Source organism: Carassius gibelio, chromosome B18, assembly GCF_023724105.1.
Source record: "Carassius gibelio isolate Cgi1373 ecotype wild population from Czech Republic chromosome B18, carGib1.2-hapl.c, whole genome shotgun sequence".
NCBI classification, from domain to species: Eukaryota; Metazoa; Chordata; class Actinopteri; order Cypriniformes; family Cyprinidae; genus Carassius; species Carassius gibelio.
The window spans coordinates 30,324,866-30,346,086 of NC_068413.1; the positions used below are offsets into that span (position 1 = coordinate 30,324,866).

Below are 21,221 nucleotides of genomic sequence, written 5' to 3' on the forward strand. Positions count from 1 at the left end.
CTAACACTGCTAATTAGGGCTGTCAATGAATATTCTAAATTCAAATATATATTTGAATAGTTTTAAAAAAACGAATTTTGAAGGTGAAAATTTATATTTGAATTTAAAAAAAAGTGTAAAAAAACAACAACCGCGGTAGTAGAGGAGTGGCTGTCTGCTTTGCGAGTGGGCACGCTAGCGCGTCTGAGGGTTCAGGGACAGGTCACAGGAGTTGCACTGTCTGGCACAGCGTCACTACTGAAAGTTGATGTGTCTTGCATGGAAGATGGCAGAGCCCAATTCGACCGCAGCAGAGAAAGCGATACTGACTGAATAGATTTTGCATGAATAAAGGATAAACGCACTGCTTCCACTGGTTTGATTATTTACCGTTTCATGTCAAGGAAAAGTTCCATGTTTACCACAGCACAGCTGCAGGGAGACAGAGGAGACAAATTTTGAAAAAATATTTTCTTTTTGTTACTTCATAACGTTACGGTTGAACCACTGTTGGCAGTACTTTTCTGGACCTAGACAGTGTCATTTACTTGGAAGTCAATGGGACAGTCACAAGCATCCCGGTTTTCATTCAAAATATTTTAAATTGTGTTCTGAAGATGATCAAAGTTTTTTTGGTGTTGGAATGACATGGGGGTAAGTGATTAATGATAAAATGTTCATTTTGGGGTGAAGTAACCCTTTAAGTAATTATTTTTTTAGAACTTTTTGTTATCATATTCTGTTGCATTTTGGACCTTGTCTGACCTTATATTCTCCAAAATGTGACCCCATTCACCTCCATTGTAAGGGTATTACTCTAACCCAGATTTTTTTGTAAACATTACAACTACAGTGGAATTATTATGCAAGTTGATATTCTGGCCATATTTGTTTTCCACGTACAATTTACCAATTACAAACCGCATCAAATTTAATAACCAATTTAATCAAAGTGATGTGTAATTGTTAACAATGGCTGGAAGTGAAAAATGCCTTATACTCAGGTGTGCATAATTATTAAGCAGGTTTCCTTTTACAGGTAAAATGCGTAAAAAAAAAAAAGAAAAAAAAAAGTTTAACACACCACAAAGTAAAAAATTATTACATGCCCATGAGAAATATTCAAAACTAATGCAATACAGAAATTGCTAAATTAAATCATGACCTCAAGTCAAAGACATGCTCACTTGAATTATTCCAGCTGCTGTTTACCTCCGACCCTGCTCCAACACTCATTCCTGTGGTTTTTAAATTGCGAAAGACGTATTTAGCTGAATCAGGTGTGTTTAATTAAGGAAGAAGCTAAAATCCTTTTGGCTGTGGCCATAGAGGAACTGAGTTTGGTGCCTCTGTCTTAGCACTATAAAAAAAAAAATACATATTCAACTTTTGAAAACTGTATCCACCGAAAGTGTCAGCTCACTGACTCAGTTCTGCACTTTCACAAAAACTCATAAAAATGGGATATATGCACTGCAACAATAATCCTTTGATAAAACTGGAGTACACGTCAATATCGTGCTATAATCAGAGATGCAAATAATTTTTCTCAGTCTGGTTCTCATCAGAGCACCTGAAGATTTGGTTTGGCGATCACCTTGAGCATAGTGTGACCTACTATAAAAAATAAATTAATAATAGCATTGTTGCACTTTATTTAGTTATTATTATTATTATTATTTTTACTAAATGATAAATAATAAATATTAATAAATAAACACCATATAATACCATTGTTTTAAAATAGAAAATGAGTATTAAATAAAATTGTAATTATTTTATAGTACACTGGAAAACAATGTTAATATTCACAATTTCAGTTCCTTTTACTTCTTTACTGTAAATATGAATTTTCATAATCTTCAAACCTAAACTCAGCAAATCGTGCGAATCGTGACCGCGTCGCTTCCATTATGAGCGAGCATACCGCGCCTAGATTGGAAATAACGAACTTGAGCGCCCAAAAGACGCAATATTTGAATGGCCCCTAAGAACTGTGGTCTTCTACAGTCCTTCAAATATGCCGTGGAGAATCACAGAAAGAGATCAAATTCAAGAACATTGTTGCAGCATCTCTCAAGCAACGAATAAACACCGTTAACTTGATTTGCAGTGAAAACTCCTCTTCTCACATCTGCCCTAGACCCTCAGCACAAACATCTCAGGTTTCTCGATGAAAACATGAGAAGTAAAAAAAATAATTTGAACATTATCAGAACATTTTCCTTGATGCGAGTGGTGCGGATGCAGCCGCCGTCACCAACGATGAAGAGGATGCAATGCCCACTCGTCGGAAAAGGTTGAGCCAGTTCTTAAGCAATGATTACAGAGAGTCCAGCCGAGACGAGTGGGAACAGTTCTTGCTGGTGCCAGGTATTCCACCAGATGAGGATCCCATTCAGTGGTGAAATAAAAACACGAAGCGCTTCACAAAACTTATTCGCTTAGCACACCATTATTTGTAAGTCCTGCCAATGTCTGTGCCGTCAGAGCGTGTTTTCTCCACGGCCGGCCTTATTGTTAACAGACTAAAGAGCCGACTTTCCCCTGACCATGTATACATGCCCGTATTTCTTAACAAGAACATGTTAAACAATAGAAAAAAAGATTGCTGACAGTTTAAAAGTTTAAAAGTGTAGGCTACGTTCTACAATAGCCTATTGCTGCAGGCTGCTTTACATTTTATATTTGTTCACCTTTTTTTTTGCTTTTAATCTGTACTTTTGTTTGTTTGCACGCATTGTTAAAGGTTTTCAGCTACAAAACACGATGTGTTCAAGCTTATTGTGTGTAAGCTTGTTCAAAATGATGGAAACAACAAATATTAATGAAAAATAACGTCTGTCTCATTGAACTTAATTCAAATAAACAAATATTCAAATATACGTTTTTTTGTGAGCTCAAATATTCAAATGTGATATTTGCGGCAGAAGACCACCACTTCTGTGCGGTCGAGACAGAAGCCCACCCGGGCGGCACAGAAGACCACCACTTCCGTGCAGTCGAGACAGAAGCCCACCAGGCTCTGGAAGTTCTCCAGAGACGAGGAGAGGCTCTGGTAGTTCAGCCGAGATGTGGAGAGGCTCTAGTAGTTCAGCAGAGACGTGGAGAGACCTTGGTAGTTCAGCCGAGACGTGGAGAAGCTCTGGTAGTTCAGCAGAGGTGCGGATTCCGTGGTGTTTGGACTGGATTCAGGAAGACCAATGATGACTTGACTCTGCTAATGAAGATCATTGGTGACTTGACTCTGCTTATGAAGATCATTGGTGACCTGACTCTGCTCATGAAGATCAATGGTGACTTGCCTTTGCCCATGAAGATCAATGGTGATTTGCCTTTGCCCATGAAGATCATTGGTGACTTGCCCTTGCCCATGAAGATCAATGGTGACTTGCCTTTGTCCATGAAGATCACTGGTGACTTAACCTGACTCCGGAGTGTCAACAGTGACTTGACCTGACTCGACTCTGGAGGGTCAACAGGAACCTGACTCGACTTTGGAGGGTCAACTGTGGCTGTCATCTTGTGCAGAGGCACTGGACAAGCGGCCATCTTGTGTCATGACTCTGGACCGGCGGCCATCTTGGGCAGTGGCGCTGGGACGGCGGCCATCTTGCGCTGTGACGCTGGGCTGGCGGCCACCTTGTGCTGTGGCGCTGGGCTGGTGGCCATCTTGTGCTGTGGCGCTGGGCTGGCGGCCATCTTGTGCAGTGGCGCTGGGCTGGCGGTCCTCCTGTTTGTAGACCCCAGTCTAGAATCGGCCATCCCACCAGGAGAATGTGGCTGGGGTATTCCACGGAGACCGATGTTGTAGGTAGAACACAAGCTACCAGAAATTATAAGCGTCCAACTGGTCCATTTCCCTTCGAGGCACCGGGTCATCCAGACCGGTGTTGAAAATGTATTTAAGGGCCACATCATTATATCCCATACCATCCGCCAGGGTCCAGAACACATGTGACGTAGAACCCACCTCCCCAACAACAAACAAACAGGGAGAGAACAGGAATGGGAATAGGAACTGGAACAGGAAATTCGGAAGAAGAGGAGGAAACTGGGTGACTGAATGAAAGGACTCCATGAAGACAAACAGAAAAAGACCGGTTAATATAGGCAAGGGTAATGACTATCAAGTGAAGACACCTTAGTGCAATTAACAAGAGTGCAATTACTGTGATGAAGGGACAAGGCTTTGTGGGAATTGTAGTGCCTACGGTGAGGTGCCTATGGGGAAGTGAGACTACAAGTGGAGCGTGACAGAGATGCAGAGGATATTAGTGAAGAGGATCGCACAGAACCTGTGCAAGCATACGGCTCTTAACAGCATGTTTTTTTTTTTTGTTGTTGTTGTTGCTAGCTTTTAAAATACGGTTTTATCCTGATTAAAGCTTTAATACACCATGGCAGCTGCATGTGAGTCCATATTTAATTCTTCCCATAGCTATGTAAAAATATCTGTCTGTCTATACACATAATTAGTTCCTGTAGCTCAATTGGTAGACCACTGTATTATCAAAGCGCAAGTTGGGGGTTTGATTCCCCGGGAACACATGATAGGTAAAAATTGATATCCTGAGTTCACTGTAAGTCATACATTTACATTTAAAGTGTATAATTGGAACACAGTTTATAGGAGCCTACAATCAGATGAGAGAGAGAGAGAGAGAGAGAGAGAGAGAGAGAGAGAAATGCAGAAAAATGAAATCGCAGTCAACCACCCCTTAAAAAATGTTATATTGACTCATTTGTTGGATTATAGATGGTTTTTGATGGGAAAAAAGGATGAGATTAATTGCTTCGGTGCAGATTATAGGAAGGTAAATAAAGTGACTAGGCCTGATGCATTTCCACTTTATTTAATGATTCCTGGGGCAATCCAATCCAATAATTTAGTGACAGACAGCTACAGTAATTGAGAGAGCAGGCTTAGCAAAGGGTCAGTTGGCAAGCAGTGTAACTCCAGAAGCTGATATTGATAACGCTGTTATACGTACAGTCCAAACAGTTTCTGTGTACCTGTAGTAATTCAATGCGAGCCTGAAGTTGCAGACGGTCCTCTAGATCTTGGCACTGATTCTCAAGGACCAAAATCTGTTCCTGCAGTTGGTTTCTCTCGAGTTCAAGCTCCGCAACAACAGACCTCAAGCCATCTAAACAAGTGAAAAGAAATGGCATACATCTTATTTTATTAAATTTAGCAATTTTCCTTGAACTCTCAACTCTTTCTCCAATCAATTATTTAGTGTCATTTTGTGTTAATATTAAATGTGTAATAAACAGCATATTACTATATAAAATTTGAGTTTTAACATTTTATTAGCCAACCAAATGCAAAGCTTCCACAAAAAAAAAGAAAAAAGAAATAATAATAATAATAATAATAACAAAATTGTTCCCAGTAAGCGAATAGCCCCAACTGCAGTTACCCGAAGGAGCTGTTTAACCGGTTGTTATGAAGGAATAACATACCTCTGAATGTGCTGACCAATCAGAACTGAGTAATCCACAGAGCCAAGTAATCAGACTTGGCAACGTTTTTGCTCACCAGCCACTGTGGCAAGTGGTTTTCCAAAATTATTTTCACCGGCCAAAATTTTGCTGTTGTGAAATTACATAGTACTTCATACTAAAATGTATTTTAATCGATTTCCAGTAAATTTTTTGCCTTCTGAAAAGCCATTTTTCCTGTATTAAACTGTATTAAATGCATGCATATTTCATATTATTTTATTAATAATTTCACTTTAATATTACAAGACAATATTGTTGTTACCAACAAAAAATATTTTCACTGCAGAAGAAATAGAAGCAGCTGAATGGGCATTAGTTGCATTTACACAGAGAGTTTAATAAAGCTAAAATGTAGCATGCATACTTTTACACTGCAAAATTACAAGAGCAAAAAAAAATTACAAAATTATATTTGCATTTTTAGATATGCAAATATAAAATGTTGGAAAAATGCAAAGATAAGCTACTTTAAAATACGATAGTAAACCACCAGTAGGTGGCATCAAGTCACTGAGTCACAGGCTTTAATTCAAACAATTTGTTGATTCAAAAATGAAACAAATGCCTGTCCTTATGAATAGATCACTGAATCATTGACTCATTCAGTAAAAAAACACCAGTGTTGCTCAAAAATGCACTGCTGTTCTGGGCGTGATCTTTGTTTGGAAATATTTGTGTTAACCAAATCGAGCAAAAACAGTCAACATTAACAATGTTTTACTAAAATGTATATTAACTTCTCATATGAACTTTTGTATCACAGTTTTCAGTGAACACTCTCTCGGAACACTATGTTGCTTAACTATGCTATGCTATGAATATAAACACTTAATTTACATGAGCCTCAACTGGCGCAATGTTTTTACTGTTATCAAATGCCATTTAAACTGAATTTAATAAAATCAGAATCAAGTTGATCGGTTGGGCAAGTAAAATTCTCTTTCACTTGCACCTTCAAAAATCCACTTGTCCCATCAAGCTCTGTTACTGCAGGCTTAAAAAAAATTCAAGCTGCCAAAGTGGCTAGTGGGATTGACTATATTACCCACAATTGCTGAAATCCATCTGCATTTGGTGGGTTGGCAAGTGTAAATGTCAAACATTGTGTGTAATAAAATAATGTTACTTGCACTTTTCATCCTATGCACTTTATTTTACTATCCACTTTAAACTTGGATTTACCCTAGTATTTTATTACTATTTAATTGTTGTTGTTATTAGCTGTACTGTTATTACAATTACTTTATTATAACAATTAAGTCTTCTTTGTGTTGAATATCGAGTCCCACGTAGGAGATGGAAGGATATAAAACTGGAGCGACGACCGTGAAGGACATTATTTTATGTGTTTGCTTTTTATTTATGCCGTTTTGCATTTATTTTTGAATTATTAAAGTGTTTTGATTGCAGGCGAAGTATGTGCCACCATGGACGCTCGAGGCGGTGGGCTGGAGTGAGTTGCCGGGGACGTCCAGTGCCACCGCCAGGCATCGCGGAGGAGATCACCCAGCTGGTGGAGGGCCAAGCAGCAGTGCGTTTTTTTTTTTTCCTCTCTCCCCTCTCTCGTCCTTGTCGCTCCTCCTTCCATCTCCTTTTCTGTCGCCTCGTCTGTCCTACCCCCAGGTTCCCGCAGGCCCGGGGGGGTGGGGGGGGTGGTGGAGGGGTTGGGAGTAGAGCACAGTCTCGGGACTACCCCCCGGCCTGCGAGGGGCGATGGGGGTATGTGGCGAGTGGGGTGGGGCCGAGAGGCGTGGGAACAAGGAGTGAGGCCAGGTGTAGTGATTGAAGATGAGCTGCACCTGCGCCCCACTCACAGTATCGAGTCCCACGTAGGAGATGGAAGGATATAAAACTGGAGCGACGACCGTGAAGGACGAGAGAGGACCAGGCCTGGGACATTATTTTATGTGTTTGCTTTTTATTTATGCGCACCAGTCGTCCGTGAGGGGCTGGTGCGCCGTTTTGTATTTATTTTTGAATTATTAAAGTGTTTTGATTGTGCGCCGGTTCCCGCCTCCTTCTTCCCGATGATTACGAAGGTTATATCATTACAACATGGAAATAGTCTAATGGGCTTCACACCTGTATCTGCAGCACTGTGCTGTGGCCACCATCCACCCATGTTCTCTCCATTTACAAGAACATCGCAATCAGTGGGGCTTATTGGGTCTTGCCTACTATGAAATTCCAAGTCCTCCTTTAGAAAGAAATAGAAAGAACATGCATTATTATTACTATTATCATTATTACTACAATTTCAATACAGTACACTTCTCAAAAAAGAAAAGAAAAATACTTCAAATGATTAGTAAGAACACCCCACAAATCAGGACAAATAAATAAATAAATAATAAATTACTCACCGTCATGTCCTTCCAAACCTGCATTGCCATTTTTCAACATCTTCAAACTTCAAATTTAAGATCAGTGACAAAACATGTGAAAAGTAATAGACTACACTAATTGACTACACTGACTGCCTTTAATGCATCTTCTTTACACACCATATTTGAATTTAATGCTTGTGTTAATGTAATTGGAGACTGGCAAATGAGGGCTAAGGGTCTGCTTTGTGTTTTAAGGATAAAATGATATGAGGGCAAGTAAATGATTTTGACTCATTTCTGACTAAATAATTCTTTTAATTCAACTTTGCAACAGAGCAAAAAATAAATAAATAGGACTTATTCATTTTATGTTAATCTGAACTTGCATGTTATGGCTGGTTTCCACTGAGCGGTATGGTACAGTAAAGTTCAGTACAATACGATTCAGTATGGGTATCCTTAATCAGGCTTGCGTTTACACTGCCAATAAAACCTTTACTTGGTAGGCATGGTGTCAGAAACTAGTGATCGATGATGAACAACGACAATAAGCACAACTTTGCCTCTTTTTGTTAAAGGGTTAGTTCACCCAATAATCAAAATTATGTCATTAATAACTTACCCTCATGCCATTCGAAACCCGTGAGACCTCCGTTCATCTTCGGAACACAGTTTAATGATATTAGTTTAGTGATATCCGGTTTGCGAGCGAATAACTCGATGTAACCAGATCTTCTTGAACAAGTTCACCAAATTGAACTGAATTGTTTGAAACGGTTCGCATCTCCAATAAGCAATAATCCACAAATGACTTAAGCTGTTAACTTTTGTAATGTGGCTGACACTCCCTCTGAGTTAAAATAAACCAATATCTCGGAGTAATTCATGTACTCTAACAGAACACAGACTGAACTGCTGTGAAGAGAGAACTGAAAATTAACACAGAGCTGAGCCAGATAACGAACAAAAGATTGACTCGTTCTCAAGTCAAGAACCAGTTGCATTGGTTTTCGATCACCAGTAGTTCTTTCGGACAGTTCGATTCAATAAACCAGTTGAGGAAAATGGTTCACCAGTTCTTTTGCACTCAACGTAATGACTTCATTTGCGATGATTGCCCTTGATTCAAGCCTTCGGTTTACCTGGGCTCATAACATTAGCACAGAACCAGTTCAGAATCAGTCATCAAAAGAACCAGTTCGGTTCAGACGCTCTGTTTGTCAGTCTGCTTCATGCTGAATCACACATGCACAGTATCATCAGCTTCTCCAATCTCTATTCGGACGCGTCTGACAGAAACGGTTCTTGACTCGAGAACAAGTCAATCTTTTTTTCATTATCTGGATCTGGTTCATTCATCTTCAGTTCTGTCTTCACAGCAGTTCAGTCAGTGTACTGTTTGAGTACATTAATTACTCTGGGATATTAGTTTGTTTTAACTCAGAGGGAGTGTCAGGCACATTAAAAAAAGTGAACAGCTTAAGTCTTTTGTGGATTAATGCTTATAGGAGACGCGGCCCGTTTTAAACGATTCAGTTCGATTTGGTGAACTGGTTCAAGAGGATCCGGTTACATCGAATGATTCGTTCCCGAACCGGATATCACTAAACTGCTGTGTTTTGAAATCTCACAACAGACCCAGAAGAGAAGACAATGCTGAATAAAGTCGTAGTTTTTGCTATTTTTGGACCAAAATGTATTTTCGATGCTTCAAAAAATTCTAACTGACCTTCTGATGTCACATGGACTACTTTGAAGATGTTTTTATTATCTTTCTGGACATGGACAGTATACCGTGCACACAGTTTCAATGGAGGGACTGAGAGCTCTCGGACTAAATCTAAAATATCTTAAACTGTGTTCTGAAGAAGGTCTCACGGGTTTGGAACGACATGAAGGTAAGTTATTAATGACATAATTTTGATTATTGGGTGAACTTACCCTTTAAATGTAAGTTTAATGAACAATAATAGCCATTATAAAAGTAAAAGTACAAAGTATAAGAGGCTTATATAAGAGGAAATAAAGACAAAAGCAAACAGTTCAGTCAAACGTATACCACAAAGTCAGCGCTGTAACATTACCATGGTAAAGTTAAGATTAAATATATAAAGTTAAACATAACTTTGAACAGATTCATGAGACCATGAATGCCTGTTAAATATAGCCAACCCAAAAAGAATTGAATCTCATGTTTAATCACTACAGAGACATCTGAGCCAAATGTCAGAAGGACTAGCCAAGCTTAGGTTGCTCTTGGCGGATACATGAGCACTGAGCGCCCGGTGATCACCTGGAGCTCCAAAATCAGCATAACACATTTTCAAATAGGTGCTATCTTATAAAATAAACCACAGATTTTAGTTTTAAACAATTACATTCTCACCTGAAAAACTCTTCAAATTACATTTCATGACACAATTATAGATATTTAATTAGAAAATTCTGTGGGTGTTTGGGCAATTATGTTTCACAAGTCCACAAGAACAGACAAGAATATTGAGAAATGGCTTTTGTCTGTATGAAAATATAAAATGCATGGTTATATTCTTTGTGTTTGTGCACTCTGATATGAATAAGCCTAACATTCATGGAAAGCAAAGCAGAACAAGTGAAGGACGCTTTATCCCCTTGTATCAAACAAAAGTGACAATTCTAGTCAACCAATCAATGCTCTGCAGTGAGTTCCACCATTTTGGTAGCCTTTGCTGTGCTAGGAACCCAACAGAAGGGTACCAAGAAAGTTGTTTGGTAGGGTTCGCTTTTTTGGTACCATTTAAAACTTCTGATATTGGAAACGGAAATAATTGCTTACCGTACTGTACCAAACCATACCACTCAGTGGAAATGAGGCATTAGACACCACCGTTATTTAGACACTAGATGAGGGCATATCTTTTGGAAGAGTGGTGTTCCACTGCTCCAGGAAGAAGTAATCCAATTTTTAGAATCAACACCAAGGTGCACTGAAGCTGATCAGGCAGCACACTGTGACCTAACACCTTACTTAGAAATTGTTCTTTTAATTTGTCACTCATTTGTATGCAATTTACTTAGAGACTTTAGTTCATACCTGCAGGCTGTGTGGGGTGAAATATTTGGGCTTCCTGCTTTTCTGTGTGCAGAGTCCACGGGCCTGGGCCAACTCCTCCTCCACTTCCTCTTGCCGATTGGCTAATTCTGGATCGGAGCAGCCAGGAAACAACCAGTCATCCTCAATCAGTTTTGTGCCACAAGACAAAGGCAATGGATCAAATATGTTTAGGGCAATGGAGGGCGAATACAAAATCAGGATTGAGGAGAGACAGCTAGGTAATTCTAGTGCAGATTAGAGAGTGAAAAAGGTCCGGAAAGCATCAGGTAGGAGCACATATTGCAAATTCAGCTTCTGTGGACTGTGGACCAGAAGATTAAAATATGCAAGACCTATATAAGCCACAATGATATTTACAGTGCAAACTACAGCAAGAAACAGCTTTTTGAGAATTATTTCCAGAAATTATAACAATTCACCTTGGTTATAGCAATAAATGGGTAATGCCACCTGAAGAGTCTTTCAATCAACTATAGCATGGAAGTGAAAGTGGGACACCCTGAACAAAGTAGTATATGACTACAATTATGATTCCGTAAGAAATCAGTCTAGACAACTGCATTACAATTGTGTGAGTACATGTAGCAACATCAATAAGGTTAGTAAGGCAAGTGATAATTTTGATCATTATCCTTAATTTAGCGTGAGACTTCATTATGAGCTCTTAATTATAGTCACTGCAACAATGCATTTCATTTTTAACATCATTACTAGCACAATCGACCCCCATTCTGTTTTTCTTAAGCCCAAAGTATACTTCACTTGTTATGAGTATGCAAGGGACTTTGTACATTGTGAACGCAGTTCGCACATGCGCACTGAAGTTTTTTTGCAATAATCAGTTTTTACACAAGGTGGCAACACTATCCTGGGCCATTGTTACACAGTACCAAAAAAGAAAAGAAGAAAAACATAGAAACATAAGACACCAAACCAGCAGAGACTGCAAAATACAACACACCGACAAGCTTTATGAGCAAGACAGCTCTGCTTTGGTTTGGAAAAGAGTTAAAAAATATTTGTTAGCAGTCATAACTTGATGGGAGAAAAAAAAAAAAAAGAGCAGACACTGGATATGGATAAAGCTTTCTAGATTGCCTGCGTTCGCACACATCAAATGGAGTATAGTTTGAAGTTCAAAGTATACAAAAACTAAGAATACTTGGGTCAGAAATTGAAAATACCCACTGACAGTGTTAAAGGGATATCTTACCCAAAAAAAATTATATTCTGTCATTAATTACTCACCCTCATGTCGTTCCCAACCTCAAAGACCTCTGTTCATCTTCAGAACACAAATTAAGATATTTTTTTTAAAAATCTGACCCAGGATGGACAGAAACGGAACTATCACATTCAAGGCTCAGAAACGTAGTAAGGGCATTGTTTAAATAGTCCATCTGACATCAGTGGTTCAACCTTAATTTTATGAAGCTACGAGAATACTTTCTGTGTGCAAAGAAAACAAAAACAACAACAAAAAATTACTTTATTCAACAATTTCTTCTCTTCTGTGTCGGACTTCGATGCACATTCACTAAAGTACAACAATTAGGGCTGGGACAACAAAAAATACGTTGACGCAAAATATGCGCATCGATTCGTCGACCAGTTTTTATTTCTCTAAAAAACATTTGCAAAACGTTTACCTTATGTGCACTGAATATACGCGATGGCCGGATCAACATTCTGTCCAACGTTATATGACCAATCCAGGGGTTTTTCTGCATTGATCTTTTTTTTGGCGCCTGTCAAAGCCTTATTTGATCTTTGAGTGATGTAGAATAGAATGACTCCTGCGCCTGACAGGGCACATACGAGAGAGAGCCCCGGCTGCGCGCACGCACTAACAGTCTTCAAACAAGACGAGCGCTTCTTGCTCTCTCTCTCCCTTGTGCATATTAATCAAAATCATTAAACACGATAGAAAAAGGGGAAACACCAAAGTTTCACGCGCGCTCGCGCAATCACAGTCTTCAAACTACACAAGCGCTGTCTTGCTCTCTCTCTGTCTCTGTCTCTCTCTCTCTCTCTCTCTCTCTCTCCCTCTCTCGTGCATATTAACCAAAATCATTAGACACGATAGAGAAAGGGCGGAACGCCAAAGTTTCACATGGAGCATTCAGGGATTTTTTTTTTCTTTTCTCCATGACAGGCTGCTGGCTCCCACTGTAAATTTATTTTTTATTTTTTTGGAAAAGCACTCTCTGTATTAGCTTAAAGCCCTCAAGTTTACATTGGTTACTGTATTCTTTCAACTGCTCTAAACAAGTATTTTGAGTGACCTTTTTTATTGAATGCTAGACATCAAGTTGTTGTTATTTTCATCTGAAAGAATAACTTTTTTTCAGTAAGCTAGGCCCTATGTTTTCAAGCTATGTGTTTTCAAGGCTTCAAGGTTTTATTGAATGCTATGTGTTTTCAAGGCTTCAAGGTTTTATTGAATGCTATCTCTATACAAGTGCAAAGTAATGCATTCTTAGTCAGTCTTTTATTTTAAGAGCAATAAACATATATTGCAATGTTAAGGAATTCATGTTTTTTTTCATTCAGATATGTAAATCAACATGTATAAGTTGTTAGTAGTCAATTAATGGGGAGATAATTGAAATCGAATCGGTCTGAAAAAATTAATCGTTAGATTAATCGATGCATCAAAAAAATAATCGTTTATCCCAGCCCTAACCACAATGCATGCGTGTGGTGTTGCTAATGCAGAAGCCTGCATTCAGACGGAGATCCCGGTTGTTTGCAAGAAGAATGTACATGCATGGGTTGTGGTACTGGCTTTCTTAATTTGTTCTTAATTTGTGTTCCAAAAATGAACAAAGGTCTTATGGGTCTGGAACGACATAAGAGAGTAATTAATGACAGAATTTTTATTTTGGTGTAAACTATCCATTTAAGGCAAATTGATACAGGAAAGGATGGATCCATGCTTTACTTCTTTTTTTTTGTTTTGCACCAAATGGAAAATTTCCTCACAGGCAGACTTATCAGTTTCTTGGAGGTTAGCTGACATTGTCACCTAGGTACCTAAAGGTTTGTTCACACTTCAAGGCAGTTGGCACCAGTGTTGTGGGTAACGCGTTACAAAGTAACGTGTTAGAGTACTCTAATTACTTTTTTCCTGAAATTTGTAACTTAACGCGTTAGTTTCGTGCGTAAGTTATTTTAAGGAAAGGAAAATCCCGACTGCAGCCTGCTTTTTGTCAGACAGTAGTCCTAGGTCTACTGTGCCACCTGCGGATGTACAGTATCAGTGGAGCCGAAGCTCTGTGATCGTAAAGTCAATGGCTGTGATGCGTCTGTGCCCTGCGCCTGACCCTATGTGTGTGTGGGGCTTTTTTTTTTTTCAAACTCCCGGCAAGATAGCAGAGAGGACAGCGTTTGATTTATGGAAGTACGCACATTATTTTCAATTTGTCAACGAAAAAGAAAAGAACATAACGGTAAAATGCACACTTTGCTTTGGTGAAAAGCTTCTGTCGACCGCCAAAAATTCTACCTCAAATTTAACGCTACGTTTTAATCACTACTTTGAAGAGTAAATGTAAGAGGACTGTGTTAAAGCGAATTTAGGCTTGTGACTGTGAGTGACACTTTAATAATAATTAGTTCGGCTATTAAGCGATTTGTCATTTGCCTGTGTGGCAGTGAAGGATTTTATTCGGTTTGTTATCATTTTTGTTTGACAGGCAGCTGTTAATTTCTGTTAGATCATTGGCTGGCTGGTTGTTCATCATTTCTGAATGGATTTAAATCTGCAAGCCTGTTTAAGGTTGTGTTTACAAGTAAGCATACTTGTACTTTGATAACTGCATTATTTAAAGTTAAAGAAAAATCAGGAGTTATCTTGTGGTGCTCATAATATACAGTAGCCTAGGCTACCCGGGCTGGGTAACGTTAGGTGTGAATTTTGATTAATAATATGTTCTGTGATAATAAATAAATAAAACGCCATGTGGAATAGCCGATTGGTGACGGTCTTTCCTGTTATAGTTATCCTGCAGTGTTAATTTAGTCGGATGACTGACGTTATTCATTGTCGGGAGTCACCACTTTTAGGTGCATTTAAAGGGGCCGGGGGCTGTGTCTGTCGTGTGAGCCGCTGCAAATGGCTTTTAATTTTTGGTAACGCATGAGTACTCTAACGCGTTACTTTTATGAATAGGTAACGCTGTATCATAACTGATTACTTTTAATTGATGGTAACGTTGTAACCTAACTAACTACTTTCCAAAGTAACTATACCCAACACTGGTTGGCACATGGTTTATGTAACAAAATATGTTACATGGATGACATACAGCTTAACTTCTCATTTCAGCCAGACAATCCAACAGCAGCAGCACAGACCTTTCCAGCTGGTCAGACATCTCAGCAAGGCTAAGAAAATACTAACTCCAGCTCAATCCTCCACCCTTTGCAAACATGAGACTACTTCAGACTGGACTACAGACATCCTGTTCTGTGAAATTCCAGCATGTGCATTCGAAAACAAATCAGGGGACTGGAATAAGCACCACAAAACGTTAATTCTGTGAATCATTTTTGTGTTTATTTTGCTTTTGATGCTTGTCCTGCAAGCAAGACCAACAACCACCACTGCCTAGTTTAAGCTTTCTGGCAGAGACAGTCAGTTGTCTATGTATAGCCACTTAAATTGCAGTTGTAAATGGATTTTTTTTAACATTAATTATTCAATTAATCTTCATAAATTAAATACCATTTGAGAGCTTAAAAGCTAAAGATTCATCTCCTGAAGACTTTCGATTAGTAAATTATTGTGGAAACAGTACTTCAAAAAGTGATATTTGAACAATGGGGGCGTCGTGGCCTAGTGGTTAGAGGTTCGAGACTCGGGTCGGCAATACGACTGAGGTGCCCTTGAGCAAGGCACTGAACCCCCGAACTGCTCCCCGGGCATAAATGGCTGCCCACTGCTCCGGGTTTGTGTTCACTGCTGTGTGTGTGCACTTTGGATGGGTTAAATGCAGAGCACACATTCTGAGTATGGGTCACCATACTTGGCTGAATGTCACGTCACTTTCACTTTTTCACAAGAGAGATTGTTTTAGCATTCTGGTTTGCAATCAGGTAATTTCAGGCTGCTAAAAGTTATCAGTCCAAGAATCCAGTACAAAAATGCATTCAAACTGTCAATTCAAAACAGTGGAGAGTCGAAAGAGTCGTACAGTATATGTGAGTCTGCTATTAATGATTCAAACAAATAAACCACATACAGTACCCTCAATATGTATTGGAACAGTAAAGACAAAATTGTTCTGTTTGCTGTTGAGTCAAGAAATCTGTAAATATGATTAAAAGATTCAATTGAAACAAAACTACAGAATGTCACGTTTTAATATTGGGTGATTCAACACAAAGATGTTTTACCAGCTAAGAAGATCAGCACTTTTATACTTTCATCTCCCAATCTGATGTGAGCAAAAGTATTGGAACAGTTGCCTCACAGGTCTTTCTAAGTGTTCAGCTGTGTTCTGTTGCATTAATTCTTCAGATATTAAAAGCAGGAAATGGATCTTATCAGTTATATCCATTGCTTCTGCATTCTAATTCTTGTATTCAATGATGGCTTACACAAACCAGGATGAAGATGAGGAAAGCGATTCTGAAAAGAAAAAGCAAGCAATTTGGATGCTAAAAGAAAAGAGGAAGTCAATTAGAACTATAGGAAAAAAAGGGCATGGAGAAATCAAGAGTTCGGAAACTACCAGCGACATCAGCAACCAATGACAACATGATCGTCTGAGAAAAATAACAGTAGTTGTTGACAGACAAATCAAAAAAGCTGTGAAAATGACCCTTAAATATATGTCTGTAAAATCACCAACAACCTCCAGAAAGCTGTGGTGATGCTCTGTCAATCTACAGTCCACATGAGAATGACACAGAATTATAGAATCTACACAGCAAAATGCAAACCTCTGATCAGCACCAAAAATAGAAAGGCAAGATTCTTCAGTAGAGTTTTGGAACGAAGTTGACGGACAAAGATTAACCTTTACCTAAGTGATTGGACAGCAGAAGTGTGGAGAAAAAAGGGAACTGCAAATGATCCTAAGCTTACAACCTCATCTGTAAAGATTGGTGGAGGTGGTGTCATGGCATGGGGATGCATTGATGTCTCTAGAACAGGACCTCTTAATTTTAATAATGACTTAATGTATGATGGCAGTAGCAGAATGAATTTGGAAGGGGGTACAAAATCATCTTGGCTACCAATATTTTATAAAAATGCCACCAAATTAATTAGAAAGCACTTCAGAATGGATCAGGAAAATGACCCAAAACACCCTGACAGTTCAGTCAAGGACTTTATTGCCCAAATCAATCTCCAGATTTAAATCTGATTGAACGTTAAATTTCACCATCTGAAGAGGTGACTAAAGACAGAAACTCCCCAAACAAGCAACATAAGACCAGGAGTCTGACGACGACTATGGGTTACAGACTCTGCAAGGGATCTGCAACTAAATATTAGCTTTTAATCTTTTACATCTGCCTTAAATTCAACTGTTCCAATGCTTATGCCCACATCAAATATGGGGATGAACTCTAAAAGTGCTGTCCTTTTTATTTGGTAAAACATGTATGGTGTCGAAAGACCTAATAATAAAATGTGACATTCTGTAGTTTTGTCTCATATTCATCAACATAAACATCAACATTAATAAAAGAATGGGGAAAAAAAAGGATAGAAATGTAACACAATGGAAAATAATAAAAAAGGACTAAAAGTATACAGAAAGGGCAAAGTCAAAAGACTAAATATGAGAGCAACATTGTTCCTGAATTAACCACAATTAGATTTTTTTTTTAAGGTGGCTAATGTCGGGGGCTAATCTGGCAGAGCATTCCATAATTTTGCCCCTTTCACTGAAACAGCAACCTGGGCAAATTATGTTCTACGAAAAGGGATGTAACAATTGACTTTAGAAGCAAATGTGCTTTTTTTTTTTTGCTGTCTTGTTATTATTTTGCAGAGTGTTTTTTTTTATTATTGATACTGGCCAAAGAGGTGTGTTTTGGGGGAGTCTACAATGTTTAATGGTGTTATGTACATACGAGAATCAGACTGAATAATTGCTGAGTTTGATTTATGTTTTTCATGCATATTTTGCTATGTTTAGTAATTATGAATGTATCCCTACAATAGTTATAGGCAGTCAAGTGAGGGTTGCTGGATTCATGGTATTTTGGCATCACCACATTCTATCATTGGTTATTATATGTACATTTGTAGTCTCCCAGCATCTTTTTAGGAAAGACACCTAAATTTACCTTAGAAAAAAGTTTTTATAAAATTCTAAGATCATTCTAAATATGAAACCATAATATTCATTTTAACTGGCCTCTCAAATCTAAGCATTATTTTTTTCCTTGAATGAAAAAAATATAATATTAATAACAATATTAATAATAATAATATATATATATATATATATATATAATAAGTCATTTTTGGTAGTTTATGTGTAAAAAGATTTTAGGTTTTTAAACCAACAGACAACAAGAGGACACAAAAGAAATCTAAAGAAAACCACACTGATCACCACTGAGTCTGACTTTTACTGTACAGACAACAAAAAAAGTTTCAAATATTTTCCACATGTTATCATCATTTATGTTCCCCCCTTGTTGTTCAATAAGGGTTAAATTTTTTCATAACGAGAACATTAATGAGTAAATGATTACAGAATTTTACGGTGTGAATTTTACTTCATAATTCTGAGGTGTGATAATGTTGGACATAAGAAAAAAAAAAAAAACTAAATCCCCATGTAGACAGCTGACAAAGGTCTGTTTTATAGCAGAGACTTGGCCAGTGATTTTGTTAAAGGGAGGAAAAGGGCAGAAAAGGGAGGATAAAGCCACAGATAAAGGACAGGACCCCATGAGCCAGCCTCGTCTGTGCTGCCAGAATTTCCTTAGGAGAGGATGAAGAGTTCCAGAAAACTACTGACAGCACAGACGGGAGCAAACAATGGAGGCGATGAAACCTGCATGCACAAAACTGATGGGAAACTGTTCTCAGTGGCTGCACCCATCATGCAGAGCAGCAGCAGAGGCGGAGATGGAGAGGAGGAGGGTCTCAGGGCCAACAGGTGGGAGAGAAGTGTTACAAAACAAATGTAATCAAAAAACAAACCAAACATTTTGAAAGTAAAGCTCGTTTCACACTAGAGGCATATGAGGCACTTTTTCAGCACCCATGTGAATAGATTAGAGCATCCACAATGTGCACTAAAATGGCATGACAGTGCGCATCGCTTCCGCTCTGCAAATATGCAGCTTCTGTGCTGCTTCATCTCTGCTTACACATCCAGTGTGAAACAGGCATAAGAAACCCAAATATCTCAGTCATTTTTTTTTTTTTCAAAAGTGATTAACATCATTTACAATTCATAACAAGGATAACAGAACCTGACAATAACGAATAAATAAGCATTGTACGTATCCAAACTGAAAAAGAGTGACAAAAAACAGATAACTAGAGAAAACATTAAAATGTATATGAACATGGGTGTGTGTAATATGTATATGAAATCATGGTCACAAAGTTTGGCTCGCTTATAAGACACAATAAGGGGCTGTCCAGATAAAATGTATTCTTCTATTTTATGTTCAACATTTCTAAATCTTGTTCTATGTACCAGTGTTGGATGAAGTACACAAATCAAGTACTCCTTTTCAATTTTACTTGAGCAAAGGTACAAAATTAGTTGATTTGAAGTAATTTTAAAACTACTGATCAATGAATGTTAATTTTGTATATACACTACTATATATAAAATTTACAATTTACACTACTGTAAAAACATATGGGGCAAATGTAACTAGGGATGTCAATTTTTGATCATTTTGATCAGGGGGTTTAGTTTAAATAAAAGGCTAGTAGCAGGATTATAAAATTAATAGATGTTATTATGATCATTTGATAAAATAAAGAGAGCACGCTGTATGTTTGAGATCATTTTAACTGTTTTCCGGTATGAAGACTGCTGAACCCGCCTCTTGAAATGGTTTTGTTGTGCTCGTTGTTGTATTTGAAAACACAATTGCAATGTTTTCAGTTGACATAATGGCGTTTAAAATAAAATTATCCCAAACGTAACTGGTGCATGTAATTTTTTTATACCAACAATATACTATAGGCGTACTACTTAGAGGTGATTTTTCAAAGTTGATGTGCTGTTGCGATGTGCACATGCCTTGCATTTCAGCCTGGCAAAAGGAACCTATGCTTCTCCTCATTTTTTTAATTTAGACCAATCAATTAGTGATGAAAAAATTGCTATGCTGGAGGAAACAACACGAGACTGTGTTGTTAAGAGCGGCTCTGTTTAGTGTCCTGCCAGCAGTAGCAGCAAAGAGCGTGTCACCCATCAGTGCAGCTGAAGAGTTTTGCGTTCAAAAGCACGCAATAGGCTTAAGCTTGCAGAAAAACCCCAGCAAATGCAATTAGCCTACCATGAACATGGGGAAATAGTAAGGATATATTTATTTATTTACTATGGAGATGGAGCGGAATTTCCTTATATGGGTCCTAAGGACACTTCTGCCGAAAGAGCGCACGCTCCCGTATAGCAGAGCACTGAGAGGCTGAGCACAGACTCATTGATCAGAGCGAGAGCGTTGCGAAATGTCACAGAAGTGTGTTTTTGGTTGCCAGGGCAAGACAACCCTGCACAGATTACCAAAAAAAAAAAAAAAAAACAGCATTAAGGGACCAGGGAATGGAGTTTATTTTAACAGAGCATCGACGGAGTTGTGCAAGTGTTTTTGTTTGTTCCCTGCATTTCGAAGATGCTTGTTTTACAAACAAAGCCCAGTTTGACGCTGGATTTGCACATAATTTATTTCTTAAGGATAATGCAGTCCCAACGAAAAAGGGTCACGATCGTGTGTTGGAACCGCAGGTGGTGAGTAAAACTGCTTCAAATATCTCTGTGTTGTTCACTTAGCTATCGGCGCGTATGCACATCTAGTAAACAACATGCGATGTTGTCATCAAACTGCACTTTCCACATAAAAAAAAAAGACGACAAAGTGGAACTTAGTCATTTTCCAAAACTGCTAAGCAAATATATACAGTTTTAGTACATACCACATAGAGACGTCGTTTGCTGATGCTGCTCTTGTTAAATTTCAGCCTCTGGATCTGTGTCACAGCTTCCAGACGCTCTCAACGCAAAAGCCTACTCGCGCTCGTGATTCTTTAGCTCCGCCCACACGTCACGCCTCCAGCCTGTCGTGTTTTTCCGGGAAAAATCGGTACAGAC

At 38.5% G+C, this 21,221-nt stretch overlaps 1 protein-coding gene across 5 annotated transcripts in view; it reads right to left on the bottom strand.

Moving 5' to 3' along the window:
- Positions 1–175: 175 nt before the first annotated feature.
- LOC127977389 (golgin subfamily A member 6-like protein 22) overlaps positions 176–21,221 on the bottom strand; it is a 61,690-nt gene continuing 40,644 nt past the window's right edge. Inside the window, exons 9-12 of one of the 5 annotated variants that reach the window (XM_052582271.1) lie at positions 10,891–10,997; positions 7,573–7,687; positions 4,996–5,129; positions 179–4,000 (exon numbers count right to left, since the gene is read on the bottom strand). In XM_052582271.1, coding sequence (XP_052438231.1) covers positions 3,806–4,000; positions 4,996–5,129; positions 7,573–7,687; positions 10,891–10,997 — 551 coding nt within the window. In that variant the 3' untranslated portion in view covers positions 179–3,805. Of the gene's footprint in view, positions 4,001–4,995; positions 5,130–7,572; positions 7,688–10,890; positions 10,998–21,221 lie in introns of those variants that run through there. The other 4 variants (XM_052582272.1, XM_052582268.1, XM_052582270.1 and 1 more) reach the window with 4 other exon arrangements.